This window comes from Salmo salar, chromosome 12 (genome assembly GCF_965601325.2).
Source record: "Salmo salar chromosome 12, fSalSal1, whole genome shotgun sequence".
Lineage (NCBI taxonomy): Eukaryota > Metazoa > Chordata > Actinopteri > Salmoniformes > Salmonidae > Salmo > Salmo salar.
In genome coordinates this window covers 74,820,335-74,831,237 of record NC_138302.1, presented here as the reverse complement: position 1 = coordinate 74,831,237, position 10,903 = coordinate 74,820,335, and the positions used below count along the sequence as shown (strand labels likewise).

The 10,903-nt window shown below is 42.4% G+C and overlaps 1 protein-coding gene across 2 annotated transcripts; it reads right to left on the bottom strand.

Annotated features, from left to right (window-relative positions):
• Window positions 1-10,176, bottom strand: LOC106565918 (ERBB receptor feedback inhibitor 1). 2 transcript variants are annotated; one of them, XM_014133616.3, is made up of 4 exons: window positions 9,952-10,176; window positions 4,515-4,714; window positions 3,816-3,898; window positions 1-3,156 (listed from the first exon to the last, which is right to left on the bottom strand). In XM_014133616.3, exons 2-4 carry the CDS (start codon window positions 4,664-4,666, stop codon window positions 2,009-2,011), a joined length of 1,383 nt encoding a protein of 460 aa, XP_013989091.3. In that variant the 5' UTR covers window positions 4,667-4,714; window positions 9,952-10,176; the 3' UTR covers window positions 1-2,008. The 2 variants fall into 2 exon arrangements, with proteins under 2 accessions (XP_013989091.3, XP_013989093.3); XM_014133618.3 differs by lacking the exon at window positions 9,952-10,176 and having other exon boundaries at window positions 4,503-4,686.
• Between the last annotated feature and the right edge of the window lie 727 nt (window positions 10,177-10,903).

The following is a 10,903-nucleotide window of genomic DNA, read 5'->3' as shown; positions in this document are numbered from 1 at the left end:
TTCATAAATAAGTCATTTTATTTTTCCCTTTAAAAGACTGATACATTGATCAAATATTCATAATGAATAGTGTATTTATGTTAAATAAACACAGCATAATGTTCTTTACTCCCAGTGCATTTGTTTCACCACAGCAGATAATGTCAATTATTCTCAATGAACTAGTCTTCACTTGATTTCATTGTTTCCGATAAGACATGGGAATAGGTTAAGATTAAATAACATATCAGTGTACAATGTAAACAATGTATTATACATTAAATATAAAACGACATGGCCTCTACTAGGTTTGTTTTCCCTTTGAGGGAAAATGTACTTAAGTGACCATTTGACTGTAGAGCTAATCTGCTATCCAATTCGACCATGTTTTATATCCAGGGTTACTTCGATGCACTTGCTAAATTTACTATGTCATCATTATGGTTCTTGAATAATCTATTACAATAAAATCCATATCATTTCCTGGCCGCCAGCAGCCAAAGTCTCCGGACCACACCCACTGCAATCATGTCAGGCAGGAATGCATTAGCAGAACAGGAAAGTCCGTTTCAGGTAGGTAAGCCCCACACAGTCAAGCGTAATATGTCTATGTTATCAGGTGAGCCCAATGTCTCTGGGATCAACGATCACTTGGTGTAGTCGAAATAATGTCAAACGAAAGGTCCGGTCATTCTGTTTATAATTCTGAAATATGGTAAATGGACTATGGTAAGTGAAGTAGTGGTTTGGATTTTAATACACTTCATATGTTCACTGAGGGCGTTTCAGAAATATTTAGGTGTTTCAATTCAAATGATTTTAAGATTACGTTCCACCAGGTTTTTGGGTATATATTGATTTGTATTGTCATTGGGAGGTAGTATTGAAGACAGTTAGTGACAGACAATGAGCTGCCCAAACAGTAAGCTACTGAGCTGCCCAAACAGTAAGAAAATCATACATTCACATATGTTCTACAGGCACATTTTTGTGCAACACAAAATGACCTGGACACTGAAAGTAGCATAAGGGTTAGGGAGGATTCTCTTTACAACTGTATTTGGCAGCAGTGCTGAAAACAGGCAGAGAACAGTAACAAATATTGTTAACCTAGTTTTCTACAATATGGTAGAAAAGTCACACAAAATCAGCAGGGAAAACACAAACACAGTTGCACCACGCGCACACACGCCTAACACAAAGTACTACGCCTAACACAAAGTCTGCACTAGACATTCCACTGGAGATAGGCATACCATTATTCCACTGGTACAGAGTGTACGTCCAGTGAGGGGAACACAGAAATACACTTCCATTCATAAACATAGTGGCCTGAGTAAGACTGAAATATCAACAAGGCAGGAAACATATGTGCATTCCTATATTCATGCTTATACATAATAGGAGTTAGAGTGGGGATGTGGGTGGAGAATCCTTCATAAAGTGTTTCAATACATTGGCCTCTTCTTTAGACTTCATATATGCAATACGAGATAATGATTGCTTTACTGACCCTTTGTCCCCAAGTTCTGAGACACAAAAGCAATATCAAAAACACAACATACAACTCACAAAACATCCTATACATGTGACACACACACACACACACACACACACACACACACACACACACACACACACACACACACAACACTGAGAACTTGAGGCAGCTTATACGCTAACTGCACCACTGTATCAGAAAAACATTTACATATACTCGATGTACTAAAATATTAAATCACATAAAAAAGAAAACTCTAAAAATTGTTACATATTACCCACACACTCAATAGTTAGACAACATTTAGATCATGCATCTTTGTTGTAGTTGCAGTTCCTAAAGTCCCAGTAACTGTAAATGGTATGTCAAATACCCTATGTTTTTAGAATAGCGAGGTAAAAACTACCAACGTCGTCAGTGTTAAAGCAGCAGTAAGTGTTTGAAGGCCTCAGTGTCCTGAGGCACTGTGTCCCCAGTGGTTGATTGCGCGTGTCCACTGGAGTCCTTCCCTAATTTGTCTCCTCCCAGTCAAACTATATCCACCTGTACTTTCCTCTTGGTCTGACAATCCCATTCTGGGTCTGAAGCCCCTCTACTGCGACCTGCCGGGCAGTCCACATCCTGGAGTATCTTCTCCGGGTAAGGTTTGTCCAGGTTGGCCGGCCGCTGTGGGAGCAGGAAGTAGTGTGTGGTGCTGGCCTTCCTGCCGTTCTCCATGACAGGCAGGATGCAGGGAGACCCCTCACTGTTCTGCCTCTGTAAACCCCAGCTCACGTACTTAGGGTCTGGGGCAAAGCTCTGTGTGGGGGGCATAACACCGTTAAGGTACGAGGGGAGGCTCTTGGGACTGGGGGTACGGGAGCTTCCTTGAGACAACAAAGGGTCCCTGGGGGGCACCTTGGGGGGCTTGTCCTCGTCACTATATGCCCCAGAGGATACCTCAGCTGACCAGCGGCGGTAGTCTGCAGTCTTGATGGGCCGTGGGGGGATGGGCACGCGGGGAGGCACCATTGGTTTGTCCATGCCCTGAGTGTGGCGGTGGTGACAGGGCAGGCGCAGCGACGTGGGCTTGTTGAAGGAGCCAGCAGGGCCGGAGTGAGAGCGCCGCAGCTTCCTCTGGGCTCGGTCCTGCTGTCTGGGACACACTGGCTGCTGCTCTGCTTGCTCCCGCACCTCCCGCTCCAATCTCTGTTGCTGTTCCTGCTGCTCGTGCTGTTGCCGCTGTTGTTCCTGTACCCGCTGCTGCTCTTTCTGTTCCTGTTGTCTTTGCTGCCCCGCAGGTCCCTCAAAGTAGGCATAGTTAATCTGCCCACAGCCCCTGAAGCTCCTGCGGCTGGGGGCTCCATAGCGAAAGGCAGAGGGTTTGGGGTGACACTGCTCAGGCACCAAGCAGCGTCGGTCATCTGAACTGGTGAAGAACTCCACCTCATTGTCCATGGCCTGGTCAGGGGAAAGGTCTGCCCGCCCAGGGAGAGGAGGCAGGGGTTTGGCCCCCCGGCTAGGTGTGTGGGGGGGACTGCAGTGTTCGTACACAGACAACCTCTGGAAGGAAGGGACCACCTGGTCATCCTCAGCAGGGCTGGGGGTGGAGGGCTCAGTGCTGGATGACAGGGACAGATGAGTGGGACGGGACTTCTTTGGGGGTAACCACTGTGCACCTGGGCTATGTTTCTGTCCTGCAGGGAGAAGGTGGTTAGAAAACCAATTCAATCAAAATATCGGCATTTGGTAACTACCAGAGAAAGTTACAACCATAGTGCACCACTAATTAACTTTAGCCAGGCTCCTAGCAGGGTGTCTAGGTTAAAAGGTTCCTGGAAGTGTGGAGGTCAGAGAGACACACCTTAATTACTCGAAAGGACCTCTCCTCTCATCGTTTTGTTCAAATCAAAGTTTATTGGTCACATGCACACGGTACAGTGAAATACTTACTTGCTAACGCTCCTCAACAATTCAGTACAATAACATCAGTCAAGAATCAAATGCCAAATACAAAAGTAAAAACAAACCAAGTAGTAATAAAAAGTATAAGAAAAGAGTAATAACAACTAGCATAAGAAGTATGTACATAATATACAGTATGATTGATTGGTTGGTTAAACATTCCCCAGGATATACTTCAAGCAGATCCTGGGAAGCCAGCATTCTGGCTCTCTATTCTTATAGAAACAAGAAATCCTCCCAGTAAACATCAACCAGTTGGCTTGGAGACATGGTATTAAATCCCTCCTTGTAAGGCTGTGTATAAGGCAGAGGGCAAAAGGAAGGATTGTGGGTGTAAGTGGTGGTTGGTAACATAGAAATAGAATCTACAGTGGCTGGGTCCAGTACTTACTCTCAGAATTGAGCGATGGTGGCACCTGCTGCTGAAATCGAAAGTTGTATTCTGTTGGTGCTGGATCCATACTGAAGTACAAGCTGTAAAAAGGTATGATGCACATAGTTGAGTAATTGTCCCAGATACTGTACATGTAGTTATAGCAATTCCAACCATCCCTGCAGGAATACCCTTAGTAAAATATAGATGCGGTTAAGGGGTTAATCGAACGCAGACCGCTTTATTGACCAGATTGGCTCACATTCAACAAATCTGATCTAACAAAGTGGATATTCGTATTGTAATAGGCCCACAATGTGGTTACTTAAGTCCGATTTTTATATATTTGCCTGTTTCGCTGCATAACATTTAGAAGTTGTCCCTTTTCAGGTTTAGAAGAAGTGACTGCTAAATGCTAACTCCCGTTCGTAAAGCTGGTTAGCATACAGAAATCGGTGGTGGTAGTCAACATCGTTTCTAAGGGTAATGCAGTTGATTGGTGAAGATGACATAAACATGTGTTGGGGTTAACATCCATACAAGTATTATACTCTGATGTTACAAACAATAGCCTAAATGTAGATTAGGGATCTTTTCCAACAGCCCTTTTCCATGGCAATTCCAATGTTTTGGTTGAGTTCTATTGACTTCTTTAAGGCATCTATGAACTAATAAAACATGTTCTTCTTGTAACTGAGGACTCACGTGGGGACTTACTTGTCCGGCTCATGGCGGTGGCTCCATGAGGGCTTGGCTTCAGCCATGCTGAGACAGTGACTGGCCCGCAGGAAGGGGCTGTCTGCAGGTAAACAGATCTCCTGGGCAGTCAGGCCCGCTGTGCACATGCTCCAGGCACAATCGGGTCGCATCAAAGCCAGGAAACACTCGGCTCGCCCAGCTGGCTGCTACTGCTGGACCTGTAACACAGACAAGAGGTAGGAACATGAGTGAAAGTGAAGGGGGTCCAAGGCAGGAGCCGGTAATAAAAGCACAATTAGATCTCCTCTTTATTATGTTCATTGACACATTTCCACCAACATGAGACAATCCTCTGCTGTTGTATTTTACAGTCAATATCAGAACAGCTCTAGATAAAAGCTTTCTCCAAGTATCAGAAAAAAGGAAATCCAGTTTAAAAGCAAAACGTGCTGTTTTATAGCTCACCTCATGTTATTGTTCACACTATTCCATGATGCTGATTTTACATTTTAAAGCACATTTTCTGCTATTGTACACATTTTGCCATGAGTCTGAGAAATAATTTCAGTTTTAAAACAAACTTCCTGTAATTCTACACATTTTGCCATAATATGCTATCTGGGCCCCCCCCAACATCATGGCTGATCTTTTAACCAAACCAATGACAGTGTCTTTTTACAACAGCAGAGAGTTGATTGAGTCCCAGCAGACAGGTAGCTCTGACTGCAAGAGATCTCTTTTAAATTAGACTGTTCCTGTAACCAGAGATATGCCTGGTGTTGCAAGCACTCCCCATGTCAGATGACCTGGATGTTCGAGTCATGTCAAATGTGTCAGGGCTGACTAAACAATGCAAGCAAGGTTCAGAGGGAGGAAATCAAGTCATATATGCGGAACAAAGTGTAAACAAATAACACCAGCACATTATTAACTAAATGTTCCAATGTATTCAGTCTTCAGGAGAACATTCATCCCAGGTCAGACGAGTAGTGACCAGTAACTGTCATGCCTTCACGACACATTGATGTTTTATGTCTGTGTAATGGGCAGTAATATTTGATAAGTATGATATTATACATTGTATATACCTCACATGTGATTTGAATAAGATTAAGCAATTAGCCTATTAAAATGTTTATCTGACTCCATTAAGATAATTAGCAATATGCAAGAGTTACAGTAATAGGCAATGAAGAAATGTCTGAGAATGGAATTCTAAATACAAGTTATTTATTTATTTTGTAAAATGAATGCATTCACATAAAAGCCATAAAGCTTAAGTTATAAAGCATTAACAAAGTTACAACGCAATATACCACAGCATTGTTGAATACTCGTTTCTGATTGTTAGAAGGGCATTCTAGAATGGACATTAAAACCAGTTAACGGCACAGTTGGAAAAGATATCGGGACACCTTGCAATCATTACGCAATAAGCGCCTACACATGCAGACTGTACTTGCTACAAAGTTACAGAAAGCTAAACCAACAACCACAAAAACTGAAATTGGATACATTTGAAACGCAGGTCAAATGAGGAAAAATATGTAACTAGCTAGCATTGATTTGTGCAGAGACATTATTGGAGCATCTGATGACCTAACTTGGTGAACATGAATTTCTCTGGTCCCAACTGTTGCAGTTATGACGCAAGTGGCACTATGCTGTCAATTACCCCCAAATACCTCTAGTTTGACCAGCAACTTATATTTTTTCATTCACTTATTATATTGGTAGGTTTGCTAGCAACAAACTATTTAGCTAGCTTCTGGCTGCAGAGTTCATGACTGTGTTAGCCGTAGATAGCTGGCTAGATAGCTGGCTAGCTTGTCAGATAGCAAGCAAAGAATAAGAACGTTGCCAGCGAGCATGTCAACGGAACAAAAAGAACGAACGACTGGCAACCAAAAGATGATAAAGTATGAATTCGCTTATATAAATTAAAATATGTTTTATTTCTACTAGTAAATGTGATTATAGTATTGTTTTCTTTGGCAACTGTGGTATAAGCGGGATAAACAGCTTAAACAAACGCAACGGAATAAACTTTGCTGTTATTTTGGCTGCAGAGGTTGTGACTGTATAGCCGTAACTAGTTAATTAGCTAGCAGCAAGAAAGGCATAAGAACGTTGCCACTAAACATGGCAACAGAACATAAATAACAACTGGGTCGCATTCATCAATATCAAACTAATCGAACGAACGACTGGGTTGCGTCTCTAGCAACCAAAAGATGAGAAAGTATGAATTTGCCTATGAAAATATCAACGAAACAAAAGTATTCCTACTGGTAAATGTGTGCTTTCTTTGGCAACTGTGGTATAAGCGGGATAAACACCTCCGTTCTGTACATTGCCTTGGAAAAATGAACTCCGCTGCATTGTACATTATTTCCAAGGTAATGTACAGAACATTGGCATTTATCCCTTACTTATTCTAAGCATGGTTAGAGAGAGAGCGTGGTCAGAGAGAGAGCGTGGTCAGAGAGAGAGCGTGGTCAGAGAGAGAGCGTGGTCAGAGAGAGAGCGTGGTCAGAGAGAGAGCGCGTGGTCAGAGAGAGAGCGCGTGGTCAGAGAGAGAGCGCGTGGTCAGAGAGAGAGCGCGTGGTCAGAGAGAGAGCGCGTGGTCAGAGAGAGAGCGTGGTCAGAGAGAGAGATAAAGAAACCATGGCGTGTGCCATGGCGCATAGCTCATGAGAGGGAGAGATAAAGAGTGTAGGTATCTCACCACAGCAAGTCAGGAACATAAGAGGAAGAACAATTAATCGAATACCCTTTTATAAGCATCTGAGTTGTTTGGATTCAAAATCTGAGCTGTTGACCAATAGTATTACTGTAAAGTTAACCTCCAATCAGATATCAGACCTACATGATGTAATCACAACAGAACCTCTGCTTCTCAGAAGTGTGACAACGGGGTTGGCAAGATCAACACAGAGAATGCTGAATTCCTGAGAAGACAATAAAACCTGCATAGAGTGTTGATAAGAGGAGTCACTTTGGGGGCTGGGCTGCCCTACATACAGACCATAAACTTATTCTGGTGACATGACCTTTAATTAGGAACCTGTGGCCAGAAAGAGAGGGGAATGAGTGCATCATACAACAGCCGCTGACTTCCTTTGGGTAGAGTGGCTAGACCTAATCTGGGGGACTAAGGGTCATCTCTGCTCAACTGATGGAGGCCATAACTTCACAGAAGTCTATGCCATTTACAGCTGATCATATGGAGGAATAGTTCAGTCAATGCGTGTTGTGGTTTGTATGTACAATAAATACATGGCCAGAACAATATCTATCTATCGTCAACCATCCATCATCAAGAAGTAAGAACACATCCATGGTCTTTTAAGAACTCAGCAGTTGTAGAGAATGGACAGATTGATGTGCTGCCCAGACAGCTGGTCATTCGGAAACAAAGCTCTGGAACAACAGCATGCCCAGGACATCAGCTCAGGCCAAATTGCCCAACATGGCATCTCTCCCATCCCTTGCCCAGGGCCCTGGATTCAGTTCGGAGGGGATAGTACGCAACTTGATCCTTGATAATGAACCCTGAGAGGCTCGCACTTCCTCTGGCAACAGGTGCAAAAACAGTTCATCCTGGCACTGGTTAACCATAGTTTACATTTAGTTTATTCAGAGGCATAAAAGAAATAGAGCCCACACACTCATAAGCTTCACCATGTACCTTTATTCACAAAAAAAAGTGTTTAGATCCTGCAAGAAACTTCGTCAGATCACTTCAACGTTGTTTGTTTGTGAATAAAGGTACGTGGTGGAGCTTACGAGTGTGCGCGCTCCATTTATTTTATACCAACCTTTTTTGGCCCTGCACCCCACTTAAGGATGTGCGTTTGATCACAGTTTACTAGTGTATTTAGAGGCAACACCAGGATTAAACAAATGTGGTAGTAATGGAGAAATAATGAATGGGAACATTGCAGGCGAATTATTTCAAAGAGTTGAGGATTTTTGGTTGTGTGGGAAGACAAGAGGTGTGGTAAACACACTTGTGATGATGATGTGGTCCCGTGTAGCTCAGTTGGTAGAGCATGGTGTTTGCAACGCCAGGGTTGTGGGTTCGATTCCCACGGGGGACCAGTATGGAGGAACAAAATGTAAGAAATGTATGAATTCACTACTGTAAGTCGATCTGGATAAGAGCGTCTGCTAAATGACTAAAATGTAAAAAAAGACCATCTGACCGTCTCTATTTGACATCCATAGCGTCCTATCAAAAGAGTAATACACAGGCCTATTCGAGCTCAGCACAGTCACGCCAAGAGGTATGGTTTTACACACTAACATGAGCACTTTGTGCACATCTGATAAATCACACATTTTCCCTACAGTGCACTACTTTCGGCCAGAGCCCTATATGGTGACATTTCGGGACATAACCTTACTATACACAGCGACATTAGGCACAGAAAAACATAGAGGTTCACACCCCACTTACGACATCCATGCAGCGGTTTCCCGAGCAACCATACCCGCTCTACCTGTGCTGCAAGCAAACAGTGCACACACTCCCTTGCTTTACAGGATTGATTGTTCGAGTTTACAAGTGGCTCACTCCATAATATAAGTTTTTTCCAATCTCAAGTAACTGATGAAATAAGGATCCATCACTTCTTGACTCTTGACATCGTCAGTAAGTCAGGGACCTCACGATACAATATTATCATGATACTTAGCTGACGATACGATAGGTATAGCGATTCTATAGGTTTCGTGATTCTGTATAAATGCTATTCCATACTGTGATTTTATTGCGATTCGATGTTCCAAACCTATTGCTCACTATATGTCTGCTGCACATGGACAAGAGAGAGCCATGAGAAAACGAGTTTTGATCCGTCACGGAAATAAATGCTGAAAACATATTGGCTCCAGATTTTAAAAGAAGATGGAGAACAGGCTAAAGAAAAAAAACAGCAGTTTTGGTGCAGGTACAGCTGACTAGCGCAAAAATAACAGTAATATCGTTAAAAATAATATTGCGATATATATCGTCAAAAATAATATACCGATATGTAACTATCAACTTTTCACCCCAAATCAATACAGTTATATCGGTATTGTATTCACATTTACATGACATGGGTCCTACACTTAATTCTAGTATGTGACAGTGATTTGTCTCTATAACGAACCAAATAGCTGTCACATACTGGAATTAAAAGTGCAGGCCTAATTTTAGCTATACAGGGAGAACAAGTTGTTCCAACCTTGAATAGATTAACATATTGTATAGTAGTGTATTGTTTAGTATGAAAAGGCATAGCAGTATAATAAAGATATTATAACGGCAATGTATGATACAATGTCCCGGCTGAGATATAAGAGATTGCATCAATCACTGCTGCCGTCATCAACACACGCACACACACAAATAAATAAATAAATAAATACACATGTCACTGCAAACCATGATGTTTTAACAGCTCACCTGACAACCTCACAGTTTTCCCTCAGCTGTTACTTAGAAACGTTAAGAATCCTCTTTTGGCGACAGTTCTACTTCCCGTGTTTTGCTGTAGACGTTAGTATAGCCCAATTTACAAGCTTCAGTCTGCTATTGTACTGAGCAGAAATAAAGGACAACGCATTTGGTACAGTAACTATTATTTCTGTTCTGAGAGACTACTCAATAAATACTATTGTTGTGAGTGATGTTCTTTTAAGCTCCACCACGCTACAAGAATATACTCTGGCTCCGCCTTTCACTCAACTCTTAAAGACATAGCTTCCATTTAGCGGCCTGCACACACAACACCTGCACAGTCGACTATTGGTGAATATTTTATGCTTTCACTTTACATGAATAATGTATATGCATACCTAAAATTATTTATGCGGCTATATGTGTTTTGCAGGATTCACTAAGAATAACACATTTACAGATATTTTGTGTAATTAACAGTTGGTACACAATGGTTAAAATTGTGTGATTGCAATTCAGTTAAGAACAAATTCTTATTTTCAATGACGGCCTAGGAACAGTGGGTTAACTGCCTTGTTCAGGGGCAGATTTTCACCTTGTCAGCTCAGGGAGTCGATCTTGCAACCTTTCGGTTAACTAGTCCAACACTCTAACCACTAGGCTACCTGCCACCTCTTTACAGTACAGTAGGTTACAGTGGCCTTCAAACTCAACTCTGAACCTCAGAGTCAGTTCCAGTGCATTGTGTCATTGTTCCCCTCTAATCAGGGACTGAATTAGACCTGGGACGCCAGGGGGGTGCAATTAATGATCAGGTAGAACAGAAAACCAGCAGGCTCCAGACCTCATAGGGTAAGAGTTGAAAATCCCTGGGCTACACTATCGTCTGACATAACAAAAGTCAGTTGTATCTACAGTCCTTGAGTGTTGCACATTTTATTGTGTGTTGCAGTATTTT

Coding starts and splice junctions, on each gene's coding strand:
- LOC106565918 (XM_014133616.3), bottom strand. CDS start 4,666: ATGCGACCCGATTGTGCCTGGAGCATGTGCACAGCGGGCCTGACTGCC. Junction 3,899..4,514: donor CACCGCCATGAGCCGGACAA/GTAAGTCCCCAC, acceptor ACCTTTTTACAG/CTTGTACTTCAGTATGGATC. Junction 3,157..3,815: donor ACCATCGCTCAATTCTGAGA/GTAAGTACTGGA, acceptor TTCTCCCTGCAG/GACAGAAACATAGCCCAGGT.